At 34.2% G+C, this 14,103-nt stretch overlaps 1 protein-coding gene across 7 annotated transcripts in view; it reads right to left on the bottom strand.

Moving 5' to 3' along the window:
- Positions 1 to 14,103, bottom strand: part of VPS13A (vacuolar protein sorting 13 homolog A) — a 253,881-nt gene that overhangs the window by 36,380 nt on the left and 203,398 nt on the right. For all 7 annotated transcript variants that reach the window (XM_023243364.2, XM_045043176.1, XM_023243365.2 and 4 more), the window contains 7 exons: positions 10,765 to 10,918; positions 10,007 to 10,153; positions 9,725 to 9,806; positions 8,787 to 8,856; positions 7,872 to 7,977; positions 1,430 to 1,543; positions 200 to 345 (listed from right to left, as the gene is read on the bottom strand). In XM_023243364.2, the coding sequence (XP_023099132.2) occupies positions 200 to 345; positions 1,430 to 1,543; positions 7,872 to 7,977; positions 8,787 to 8,856; positions 9,725 to 9,806; positions 10,007 to 10,153; positions 10,765 to 10,918 (819 nt within the window). The remainder of the gene's footprint in view (positions 1 to 199; positions 346 to 1,429; positions 1,544 to 7,871; positions 7,978 to 8,786; positions 8,857 to 9,724; positions 9,807 to 10,006; positions 10,154 to 10,764; positions 10,919 to 14,103) is intronic.

Below are 14,103 nucleotides of genomic sequence, written 5' to 3'. Positions count from 1 at the left end.
AGGAAATTATTTAATAATTATTCTGTTTCTTAACAGTTAGGGCCTGGCAGGTAATATGTTAAATTATATTCCATTTAACAGTAAAGACCGTATTTGCCTCTGATCTGCGATGTCATTTACACACTTTTCACTTATAAAGTTTTTACGTAAATATAAAATGGGCTTTTCGTCAATTTACAGATTTGAATATTACACATACTTAAAAACTACATCTTGTACATCTGTAAGAGTCGCACCAATACTCTTCAGCAGAAGATTTAAGGAATGAACCGCCATCAGTCCTTCCTGTTTTTCTGAATCTTTAGCTTCTTCTCTACCCGAACGCAGTGAAACACTTAAGTGCAACTAAAGAGATAAAGAGAGAAATATTTCAAGCACTATTTTCAAAATGACCATTTTAGCTTTTAAAATTCAATCTTATTTTAAATTTACTACACCATAAAGAAGACTTCAAAATTATCTAGATTATATCAAAATTATTATGTAAAAAGTTAAAGGAATTTAAAATTGAACACAATTCTTTTTAAATTTTAAATTCAGCAATACAGACTAATATGGCATTTAGGTTCAATCCGATTCTTTTGGTACACCTAGGAAAATAGTAAGTTGTATACATCTTTAAATAATATTAATAATCTAGAAGTTGAGGTTGTTGAAATGACTCAAGTATCACCAAAAGTAAGTGTTTCAACTATTACAATTAAGTTAGCACATTGAAAACAGTTAAAACACACTTTCGTATCATATGCACATACACGGTATACATACATAGCTATACACTAATTTTCTTCAAGTATTATGTAATTCAGAAACTTTGTGTTAAGAACTTATATTTAGTTCCATTCAACTTCCAGTTTTTAAATCGAGGTTACTTTATGAATTTAAAACTTAAAGACTATAGTTAATAATATTATAGTGCATTATTTGAAAGTTGCTAAGAGTAAATAAATCTTAAAAGTTCTCACACAAGAAAAACAAATTTTTAACATGTATGGTGATGGATGGTCATTTGACTTATTGTGGTGATCATTTCACAGCATATATAAGTAATGAATCATCACCTTATACACCTGAAACTAATGTATGTTCTATGTCAATTATAATTCAATAAAAAAAATATACAATCATACACACAATTTTGAAAACTGTCATTAAGCATGTTAATAGAAAACTAAGGTAACATAATATTAGGTCAAGATATAAACACGTAAGTTCATGTTTTACGTAAGTTCATGTTTTACCACATGGTGAAAAATTGTTATAAGTATAAATAAAAATTTTAAAGGATTATTCCTTACTTTTTACTTTATTTACAGAATTTATATACTATTAGAGAACATAATTTACATGCTCATCTCTCCACACAGATCAAGTCAATTTGCTATTACCGAGATTATCAAGGATAATAAAAAAGAGACTTTTCTCCTACCTTGATGGGAGATATATGAAAGTATTCATAGAGACTGACTTGTGATGAATCTACTAATGAAGCTGTTTTATATTCTTCTTGGAAAGCTTCTATATCTTTATGAAAAAGTTCAACCTATAAGAAACAAAAAGTATTAAAAACTTAAGGGATTCATCTGTACAAGTTCATACACTGCAGAACACTTCCTTATAACGTCCAGATTCAACGTTCCTTGTGATTGGAAAGTTACTACATCAAAAGGGAACCTAACACTTCTATTGTTAGTAAAGCTCTGCCCCTTCCTCACAAACTGATAAGCATATCTTCTATGTTTCCATCTAATCCATTAAAAACATTAAGCTTTTACTCTTGGGACTATGAAGTTTATCCCAAAAAGCTACTATAATCCAACTCACCAATACTTTTTTTATGTGATTTATTTTTGGGGGATGGGGGTGGGGGTGGGGCACCAGCCCGTGTATGAGTAGAGAAGGGGCAGAGAGAGAGAAGAGAGAAAGAATTCCAAGCAGGCTTCACACTCAGTGCAGAGTCTGACACCGGGCTCAATCTTACAACCTTGAGATCATGACCTGAGCTGAAATCAAGAGTCAGACACTTAATGGATTGAGCCACCCAGGTGTCCCTCCATCAACACTTTCTTAGGAATATAGATTTCTTAAATATAATCACATTCCACTTGTAGCTTTTTGGTAAATACTGACATCTACAGAGGCCAGTAATATAAATCAAAAAGGGGAAGGTCCTGCAAATGACGTTGCATAAAGTGATAATGGCTTTCATTTTTGATAATCGTTAATTCTCTTCCAAACACTCACAAATCTAAGTTACTTCTATGTGTTGAGAAATAGCCCAACATTCATATTTAACCCATCATCAAAAATATCAAAATGACAGCCTTATTAAAAGTTGAGTATCTGGAAACTACTTCTGGGATGACAGTGTGAGGGGATCTTTAGATCAGCTTCCCCAGTGAAACTGGTGAAATTAAAAAAAAGCAAATTTAAAAAAACCCAAAAAAAACCCCACTTACTTAAGGCCTCTACGAATGAACCTAAGGGTATAAGCAAATTAAACATCTCTTCAAGAAAATCTACAAACATTTGGTAAGAAAAGTGAATCTGTGGTATCTGAACAAGGAACACTCTCTTAGTGCCCCCTCCTAGTTCAAAAAGCCGTAACACCACTGTAGACTGCTATACTCAAAAACACAAAGCTCCCTTTCTGCCTAGTCTCCCTCAATGGTAGACTTTCCTCCTGGGAGGCATAAAGGTGTCAGCATTTCTCATCCTGCCCCCAGCTACCAGCGCTAATGTTACATTACAGAGATGGGAGAGCTTACATTCTCTGCCTGGCCTCTACTCATGGAACAAAGACTCTAATTGTGTGTAATGTCACTGAGAATACTGGGTTCTGATCACTCTTGCTCCTCCCCCAGCTCTGAAGCTCTGGTTCAGATTTTACCTGGGGTGTAGGGAGGTGGACAGCAAAGAAACTTTGAAATAGTTCCTAGTCTTTTCCTGAAAAAATTGCCTTCAACTACAAGAGAGTGTGAAGCAGTTCAAGCGTAGGCTTTGGGAAACAGTGAATGTCATGGTGAAAGTCAATTAGACAGAAAACCATTGATTCAATGAAGATACAGCCTAAACTGTAGTCCTGTTAGTTTTCATGAGAGAAATGGGCAGAGACAGTTTAGAGGGGGTCTTCCCAGCCTCAGAACAAATATGATCTCCAGATCAATTCCTTCAAAAAACCCCTCAAGTTTGATTGGATTAGTCTGCAGAGCAATTTGTGGCCTAAGGTACTGTTGAAAAAAATAAAGCAATCAGCTGGCAATTGTGGAGTATATATAACAGCAGGGTGTGGTTGTGGAAAGAGAAGAAGGCCCAGCCCCAAAACCAGTTATTCCAGGATGACAGTGGGTGTTGCAAATCTTCACCTTTCTGAGCAACACCAAAAGCTGAACACCGCAGGGAAAGTCAGGGGTGTGGGTGGGATAGACTTCAATATAAAAATCTAGTCACTGAATAAATAAGCTAGAAACAATAATAAACTATGGAGGAGAGGGCCCAGTAGCCAGTTTTTATAGTATATTACTTAAAATGTCCAGTTTCTAACCAAAAATTATGAGATATGCAAAGGCATAGCAATGTATTAACCATACACTGGGAAAAAAGCAGGCAAAAGAAACTGCCCGTGAGATGTGACCAGATTGGATTAAAATACTTCAAAGTAACCACTGTAAACATGTTCAAAGAATTAAAGAAAACCATATTTAGGAAAGTAAATTATGATGACAATGTCTTATCAAATAGATTATATCAATACAGAAGGAGAAAGATTAAATTAAAAAGTCCTATGAGAAATTCTGGAATTGAAAACTGTAACAAATGGAAAATTCACTAGAACGAGGTAACAGTGGATTTGAGTTGATAGAAGGAATATAAACACTATTATATGCTAAATTAGATGCACTGCTTCATTAGTGAACTTGAAGATAAAGTGTTACAGATTACGCAACCTGAAGAACAGAGAAAAAAGAGGAAAAATGAACAGTCTCGGAGAAATGTGGGGCACTGTTAAGCATACTAACATATACAGTATGGGAGTATAAGGAGAAGGAGAGAGAAAAAAAGAAAAAAAATATTTGAAGAAATAATAGCTGAATACTTTCTAAAATCACTGAAAAACACTACTAAACTATGTATCCAGGAAGCTAAATGAACTCCAAGTGCATAAACAGAAAGAAAGTCACAACAGATACATAATAGCAAAATTACTGAAAGTCAAAGACAAGGAGATAATCTTAAAAACAAGAACAGAAAAGCAACCCATTATATAAGAAGGATCCTGATAAGATGAATGGTTGACATCCTGGCAGAAAGGAGGCAAGAAGGGAGTGGGCTAACATATTCAAAGCACTAAAAAAAAAAAAAAAAAAAAAAAAAAAAGCCAACCAATAATCCTATACACAGTATAGCTACCTTTCATAACAAAGGGACATAAAGACATTCCCAAATAAACAAAAACTGAGTTTACTGCTAGCAAGTGTGTCTTACAAGAAATACTAATGAGATTCCTCAGGCTGAAGGCAAGTGACCCCAAGTAGTAATCAGAACTCAAATGAAAAAAACAAACAAACAAACAAACAACAGCCAGCACTGGTGTGAAGACGATTATGCAAGTATAAAAGATGGTAAAAATATATAATCTTTTCCTCTTCTTTTAATTCAAAAAGCAAATGACTAAATTACGTATGTATAAAGAATCTGTTGGGCCGATGACAGACCAATATCCCATGAAGGTAAACACAAAAATCCTCAACAAAATACTACCAAACCAAACAAATATTTAAAAAAGTTATATATGTGGCCAAGTGGGATTCATCCCAGGTATAGAAGGTTGTTTTAACATCCAGTGTAATATAATCAATACAACGAAAACCATACGATCATCCCAACAGATGCAGAAAAAACATATGACAAAATGTGACATACTTTCATGATAAACACTTAAACTGGCAATATTAGCGAACTCAACCAGATGAAGGGTTATCTGCAAAAAATCTACTGTTGATACCATAATTAATGGTGAAAGACTGAAAGCTTTCCCTTTAAGATCAGAAACAAAGCAAGGATGTCTGCTCTTGACACATCTATTCAATGCTGTACCTTGTACTAGAGGTTCTAGCAGGGCAATTAAGAAGAAACAAAAGTCATCCAGATTGGATCAGAAAGGAAGAAGTAAAACTATTCTCAAATGGCATGATCTTATATAAGGAAAATCCACAAAACAACTAGCAGAGCTAATAAATGAGTTCAGAAAGAATGCAGAATACAAGATCAGTATAAAAACATTAAGTGTATTTCCATACACTTGCAATAAACTAAAATGAAATTAAGAAAACAATTTTGTTCATGCTATAAGAAAAGAAATATTCAATAATGAATATAACAAAAGCCAAATTTACACTCTGAAAATCATACAACGGTGTTGAAAGAAAGTAAATCTACATTAAATAGAAGACATTCAGTGTTTAAAGACTGTAAGACTCGGGGGGTGCGTGGGTGGCTCAGTCAGTTAAGCGACCGACTTTGGCTCAGGTCATGATCTCACAACTTGTGAGTTCGAGCCCCGCATCAGGTTCTGTGCTAACAGCTCGGAGCCTGGAGCCTGCTTCAGATTCTGTGTCTCCCTCTCTCTCTGCCCCTCCCATGCTCATGCTCTAATAATAAACAAACATTAAAAAAAATTAAAAAAAAAAAAGACTGCAAGACTTAATAATGTTAAGATGTCAAAACCCTAAGGCTAGTATATAGATTCAATGTAATCCCTGTCAAGCCCCCAGATGACTTCTCCAAAGAAATTGTCCAGCTCACTCTCAAATTCATACGGAATTGCAAAAGGACCCTAAATAGTCAAAACAATCTTGAAAAAGAAGAAAGTAGGAGGATTCATACTTTTCAATTTCAAAACTTACTACAAAACAGTAATAATCAGGACAGTGCAGTATTGGCACAAAGATGGACTTAGAGAGCAATGGAATAAAACCATATATTTATGATCAACTGATTTTTGACAAGGGTACCAAGACCATTAATGAGGAAGGAATAGTCTTTCAACAAATGGTATTGGAACAATTGAAGAGCCAAATGCAAAAGACTGGTGATCCTGGACTCTTATACCATGTACAAAAATTAACTCAAAATATATGAAAGACCTGATTGTAAATAATGCTTAGAACATAGGGCTAAATCTTTATTACCTTAATAATCTTGAATTTCACAAAGGACTCTTAAAGATGACACCAAAAACATGAGCAACAAGAGAATTCAGACTTCATTAATATTAAACTTTTGTACTTGAAAAGACATTAGGAAAGTAAAACACAACATACAGAATGAGTCAAAGTATTTGCAAATCATAGATTTGATATGGAACTTGTATTCAGAATATATAAAGAACTTTTACAATTTGATAATAAGGAGCCAACCTATTTAATAACAGGCAAAAAATCTGAAAGACATTTCTCCAAAGAAGATATGTAAATGGTCAATCAACACATCAAAGATGTTCAGTCATTACTCATCCGGTATATGCAAATCAAAATTACAAAGATATACTTCACATCTACTACGATGGCTAGAATTCAAAGGACAGATAATAACAAGTGTTGATGATGACACTGAAATTAGAATCATACATTTTATATGATTTTAACTTGTACACAAATATTCACAGCACTATTATTCATAATAGCCTAAATGTGGAAACAGCACAAATGTCCCTACCTGATGAATGGATTAACAAAATGTGGCATATCCACAGAGCACTGGCTATATACAATATGGAATGCATCTATAACAACAGAGTATCCGTTGGCCAGAAGTACTGATAGATGCTACAACCTGAATGAACCTTGTCAACATCATGCTAAGTGAAAGAAGCCCCTCCCTTCCAAATAACTATGCAGTGTATGGTTCTATTAATATGAAATATCTAGAGTAAGAAAACCAACAGACTGAAAGTATATTATTAGTGGTTGTATGGGACTGGCATGGTTTCTTTTTGGGATGATGAAAATGTTCTGGAATGAGATAGTAACGCTGGTTGTACAATTCTGTAAATATATTAAAAGTCACTGAACTGTACACTTTGATTAAAATATATGGTATGTGAACTATATCTCAATAAATTGCTATTAGGGGCGCCTGGGTGGCACAGTCGGTTAAGCGTCCGACTTCAGCCAGGTCACGATCTCGCGGTCCGTGAGTTCAAGCCCCGCGTCGGGCTCTGGGCTGATGGCTCGGAGCCTGGAGCCTGTTTCTGATTCTGTGTCTCCCTCTCTCTCTGCCCCTCGCCCGTTCATGCTCTGTCTCTCTCTGTCCCAAAAATAAACAAAAAAAAAAAAAAAAACGTTGAAAAAAAAAATTAAAAAAAAAATTGCTATTAAAAGAAAAAAGTATATATTCTTTTACCCATATAATTTGTCTTATCTTCAGAATTCTCATGAAGACAGCTGAAAAAGAGATCATATATGATCTACTCTATCACTGTGATTTTATAGTCTTTCTATCAGTCACAAGTAACATACTACCTTTTATTTTTACCTTTTCCTTCGCAGAATATCCTGGTCACACCCAAATTTCTCAGTTACTAATTAAAACAAAAGTAACCCAGGAAAATAAAATAGGAAAAAACAGTGATGTGAACCTGACTACTAGCTAGTCACTACTACTGGCTTAAAACATTTCCTCCTGTTTGCTAACACACCTTAAACAGGCTATTTTAACTTGTCTTACATGTCATCTACAATCTGAAAATGTGACTTCTACCACTTTACCCACCAGTGGATTAAAACCATATTAATACATCAAGAATTTATAATTTTTTAGTTTTCCTCTTCCCGAACCCTTCCCTTCAGTGCTATCATTTTAAGACTTACCTCTGTTTTTTCAGTCACTTCTGCTTCTGTCATAAGTTCTGCTAAAGCATAGACAAACCCAAGATCTAACCTGAGATCCATTTCTTGGATCAACACCTTGAAGTACCTATTATTACAAAGCAGAAAATATAAAATCATTGATTAAGTGCATTAAGAAAATTAGCTAGAAAAAAGCATTAGATAACTATTAGAATGTTGAAACTGAGGATTTTCTAGATGAATAAAAAAAATCATGGCAACACATAACAGCAACAAACTCGAAATGTAAAAATGCCTATAGAGAAAAAACTGGCAAGTAAATTGTGCTATACAGTCATACAGAATATTATACATTAGTGATAATAAACTCTACCTACACAGAAAATAAAATTTAGTAATAGTTGAATGAAAAAATCCCGTCCCCAAAAGTCTATGTTCTTTGAAAAAAATTCTTTTTAATTAGGAAAAAAAGGGAACACAAAGAAGAATATTTAAATACATATATTTAATAGAATTATATTTTAAAAAGGGATGAAGATAGTTCTTGGTTGATAGGGTGGAGAACACAAGAAATAGGAGAGTAAATACAGATGGATGTTTCTGTCAATGTTCTACTTCTTAGACTGGATAGTGACTTAATTTTAAGATACTATTTTCTTTCTTTTTTCTAAAATGGCATGCCGTAATTAAAGAAAACCTATCAGAAAACAAATGATAAAGTAGCAAAATACTCACAGTTAATACCTAAGTATATTTCATTCACAGCCTCTGACTCTCCAAAATTATAAAATAGATTTTTCCTAATGACCTGTATAATTTAGTATTTTGCATTTAAACATTTGACTCATCTGAATTTTTTTTAAAAGAGTACAATTAGCTCACATATTTAAATCGAAACATTAAATAAACACACAAGAAATATATTAAGACACTTACTTAATACGTGAAATCTGGGAATGGCCTGCAGATCTCATAACAATACTGACATCTGTGAAGGGTTTTGGAGCTGCAGAAGTAATAAATAGGATTAATCCCACGATGCTTTAAGCGGAAGATAAGCACTTTCTTGCAATTTGATACACATTACAATGGAGACCTAAATTATTTACTAAATTATGAGTATCAATTAAAATTGCTATTTGCAAGATCCATTACAGTCTTAATTTCAGACTCTAGGATTTTTTTTTAAGTTATCTGTATTCACTTTAAGGATAACTAATCCTTTAAATTAGTGAGTGATTTTAAAGTAGAAGTATGCATTAGAATCACAAGGCAAACACTGTGAAAACACAGATTTCAGGGTCTCGTCCTGGACTTCTGGGTGGAGGGGCTTGGGCATGTACAATGGTCAAAAGCTTCCAAGAAGATTATGAATACCACCTTAGAGAGTTCAAAGCCAGTGGTGTGGAGGTAGGGGTTGGAAGGCAAGGTCAGGGGTAGCAAAGACAAAGTGAGGGTACGAGGGATAGAAAAGATAGAAGTGAAGGGGAAGAGAATGGAACAAAGGACTTGTCATCACACTGACTTGGAGAATACAGGACAGTTTTCATGGCTGGAAACCACTCTGAATTTAAATTCCTTCAAAATTTATTCAGAGATCCTATTGGTTTTTAGATTAGAGGTTTACAAACCAGCAATCCATTTTTTTAAGTAATATTTCTAAATATTTAAATGTTTCTAATTAATCTTTTCTTCAGAATTCAATATTGTGTTGACCTTAATTGAGTACCTGTTGTTCCTTTTCCATGCTATTTAATTTTCTAATGATCCCATAGAAACTAAACTTGAGAATGGTTTCATTTCATATTTTTATAGTAAAATAAACCATACAGCTAATACAAACATTTTCGTGGCAATTTAAAATACAAACAAACCTGAATCCATGGTGACCGACTTAGGAGGTTTAATCGGATAAAACACAAAAGGAAATATAGCACCATGTATCTGGTTTTGGATCTATGAAAATAAAAAAAAACCAGGTTGGTATATTAACATGTTAATTACAGAACTTGACTAGAATAACAGGATTTAATAAGTAGAAGGAATCAGCAGTCTAGTTCAACACTGAAATCAAAGTACTAGAGCGACCAGGGGAACACATTTGGTTTATTGCTATGTTCCTTATGAACACAATTTGAGTATCTTTTCAGACTCACCTGTATTCTGTAAATTTGAATTCTAAATGATGACTGATGTGCAGATGTGCTATATTCTACTTTTAATGCTGGAAGATAATTTCTTCGTATGGCTATTACATGTGGTTGCAGAATTTTCATGTTAGTGCCACTAGGTGTGAAGCGAACCTGAAAAACATGCCCCCCCCCCCACAAAATACAATTTCTCTGAATTCATAAACTGATTAAAATCCGAAATTTGTACCAAAAACTTTAAGATAATATTAACTGAAGTAATAGGCTACATACTTGATTAGATTAGACATTTGCAATTTGATTAGGTTTAGGTTGGATCTTTAAATACAATTCACAAAAAATACTCACTTTTTATTGTATCACTTTTTATATAAATTTACTAAAAAATGATAAAAGAAAAGAAATTTAACAAGTAACTAAAATAACATATTGGCTTCTTAAAAGTATGAGTTGCTAATATAGACAACTTTCCCTTTAAAGCATTTTATATAAAATATGTATGGTATAATTAATTGTTTTGTAAGGAAACCAGACTTTCCTTAAAAATTCACTAGTGAGGGGTGCCAGGGTGGTTCAGTCGGTTAGGAGTCCAACTCTTGGTTTTGGCTCAGGTCATGATCTCACAGTCAATTTGTGAGTTCTCTCCCTGCCCCTCCCGCACTCTCTCTCAAAATAAATAAATCAACTTAAAAAAAATCAAAAGTGATTCATCTATTTACAACAGGTACGAATTAAAACCGCACATCATTACTTAAAAATATTACCGGAATGTTAGTGTCCAACTCAATAACCTTATCTTCTGAAGGTGAAGATTCAGTATATTCCTTAAATTCTTTTTCTAACTTCTCAGTGTGCTTTATACTCATTGGCTTCCATCTTGCCTTCTTCTTGGGCTTTGTCTCCCAAACCACATCAGAACTTATATGAAAGCAAAAATCATGGTACTCATTTATAAACATTTCCATTGTAGCTGGTTTATTACATGAGTTCCAAAACTTTCAGTAAAATTTTACAATATCCTCAGTTATATGCAAACACACTACAAGTTTAAAAATACAAATTCATTCTATTACTACTTAGACTTTTACTAAGACACTATTCTAGGTGGTAGGGATATTATCAGTAAACATCTTTGCATACAGGAGCTTTATCATAACTGAGTGACAGACAATAGTAAATATAATAAGTTAGAATATTTTAACTAGTAAGAGGTGAAATGCTTTTGAAAAAAGAGTAAGTAGACAGGGTGAGATGGATGTGGAGTACTGGGATATGCCAGTAGTAAAACAGCATGGTCACTGGGGGGTGTCACTGAGAAGATGAGACTTCAGCAACCTTACAGGAGGTAAGGGAATTATCCAGCAGACAACAGAGTAGAGCATTTCAGGGAGAGGGACCATTAAGAGTGGAAGATGAAATAAGACAGATGGTGGGAAGCCACATAATATAAAGCCTTACAGATTATAGACTTTGAATGTAAAGCCTTGTAAGACACTGTAAAAACTTTGAGTTTTATTCTGAAATTAGGAAAGAATTGAAAGATTATGAGATCAGCCACATCATCTGACTTAAACTTTGTAAAGAATACAATGTGTGTTGGGACAGAGGGGGAAAGGATAGGAGTAAAGGTTAGAAGCTGGAAACTTGTTAGGAGTTTAATGGAATAAACCAGGAGAAAAATGGTGATGGCTCTACCTAGGGTGGAACAGTGAGGCAGTAAAAACTTGACCAGTCTGACCAACTCTGTGTCTATTTTGAAGGTAGAGTCAGCACAGAACTTGTAATTATTGTATTATTACATACGTATGGGGTGTGAGATACAGAGAAGAATCAAAGATGATCCCGCAGCTTTTGACCTGAGCAACTAGAGGGAGGTAGTCATTGATTCCAGTGGGGAAGGAGGTTTTCGTAAAAGGACATCAGGAGTTAGGTTTTACACATATGAAGTTTAAAGAAGTCTCTTAGATGTAAGAGTAGCTATTTTGTGTAGGCAGTGGATATACAAGTGTGGAGTTCAGGACAAATGTCTGGTTAAAGATATACATATTGCTCAAATTTTTGGCATATATGTGGTATTTGAAACAGAGAAAAGGACTCATGTCTGAGAGCGTCAGGGCACCCAATATTAAGCAGTTGAGAAAACAAGGAATCAACACATGAGATGGAGAATTCTGGCAAAGAAAGAAAAACAAGGATGGGGAGGTATCCTGGAAGTCAAGTCAAAGAAAACTATCAAGAAGGGATCTGTGTGGCAGTTCTTTCTGTGCTTTAAGAAAACCACATTTGGGGCGCCTGGGTGCTCAGTCCGTTAAGCGACTGAGTCTTGATTCCGGCTCATGTCATCATCTCACAATTCATGAGATGGAGCCCCAGGTCAGACTCCAGGCTGACAGCACAGAGACTGCTTGGGATTCTCTCTCTCTGCCCCTCCCCCATTTGCATTCCCTCCCTCTCTCTCAAAATAAATAAATGAAAAAAAAAGTTTTTAAACCACATTAATGAGAGAGAGAGAGAGAGAGAGAGAGAGAGAGAGAGAGAGAGAGAGAGGGAGAGAGAAAAGGGATCTCTGTGTTACAAACTTAAGCAACATGAGGACTGGGAATTACACTGGACCTGGCAATACATAGGTCTCTGGTGATCTTGACAAGATCAGTTTCATGGTGTGTTGAAAGTAAAATCCTGTTGGCAGTGGTTAAAAAAATGGGTAAAAAAACGAATTAGGAAATAATGAGTATATTACACTTTTTTTTTTTTTTTTTTTTTTTTTTTTACCAGATGACACTTCTGACAAGTTTGGCTATAAATGGAAAGCAAGAAATGCACAGTAGGTAGCAGGGAAAGTAGGCTCAAGAGAATTTTTTATTTTGAAGTAACTAATACTGATGGGAATAATCCAACAGAGACCCAAAAATTATTACATAGGAGAAAGAAGAGAATTGCTGGATCAATGCCTCAAGAAGGCAAAAAGAAACGGAAAAGAGTGCAAAGTTGAAAAATTTTTTAATAGTAGCACATGTATTAGTATAATTACTGTGGAGAAGATGAGAATGGTGACAGCAGCTCTTTCAAAGAACTGAATAAACTAAAGACATGGGTAAGAAATGCTCATGGGTAGGAAGCTGTGATTTTTGGAGGGGTAGGTCGCTGGAACTTTCCTTTTCATTAATTTTCTCAGTGAAATGGGATACAAAGCAGCAAGATGAGAGAGAGAATGGGGTTTTAAAACAAGACAAAGTGTGAAACAGTAATCTAAGAGAGCAGGGAACAAATAATTTACTGAAAAATTGCTGAGAGACCTGTGTACAGAATAGAAACATTCTAAAGTTAGTTCACCCTGTTTAAGTATGTAAGTTATTTAATAATTCTATCAATTCCCTCTAAAATTTGTATTCACTTAAACAGAATGGTAGGAATCATGTATTATCCCCCTTTGCATTCACACAATGTAGCATAGCATTAACAAATAAACACATTTTTGGGGAATAAAAATTCTTAAGAAAATAGTTTTTAATACTCCTTTTTAAATGGCATGGATTCCATTCATTGAAAAATCAAGGGCATTTCTAGATGAATTTATATAGAAAAACAAATTTAAATCTGTACCAATTACCTTTAATGTATATGTTTATTTGAGAGTTTAAGTCAAGGTCAAAACTACACTTTCCTGCTGGAAATCTAGAAATGCTCTCAAATCAGGCACTAATATATACAAATATATACAGATTAATTTTACTTGAGGTACTTATGAACAGGAATATTAAAGGAATAAAGGAAAGAATAAGTTTTACTCTAAAATGACTTACAGGGGAAATGATAAATTCAGTATCACTGTATTATATCTTAAAGTGTCAAGGTCAAATTAAAAAGTGATTGGCTTTATTCCTCCAACAACTATTTATGGAGGATCTATCCTGTATCTTACACTGTGGTGGGTGGTAATGGAAAATTAAATTCTTCCTTATGACATGTTACATAAGGTATACCTTTGATAAGCTGAATAAATATAACTTTTTGGAAAGGTGAGAGAATCATCAACATAATACAGGATTTATAAAAGTGATTTCTGATATATCTTTATCTCAAAAGGTAAAAAAAATAATCTC

Source organism: Felis catus, chromosome D4 (assembly GCF_018350175.1).
Source record: "Felis catus isolate Fca126 chromosome D4, F.catus_Fca126_mat1.0, whole genome shotgun sequence".
NCBI classification, from domain to species: Eukaryota; Metazoa; Chordata; class Mammalia; order Carnivora; family Felidae; genus Felis; species Felis catus.
The sequence above is the reverse complement of the archived record's forward strand: the minus strand, read 5'-3'. Positions and strand labels throughout refer to the sequence as shown.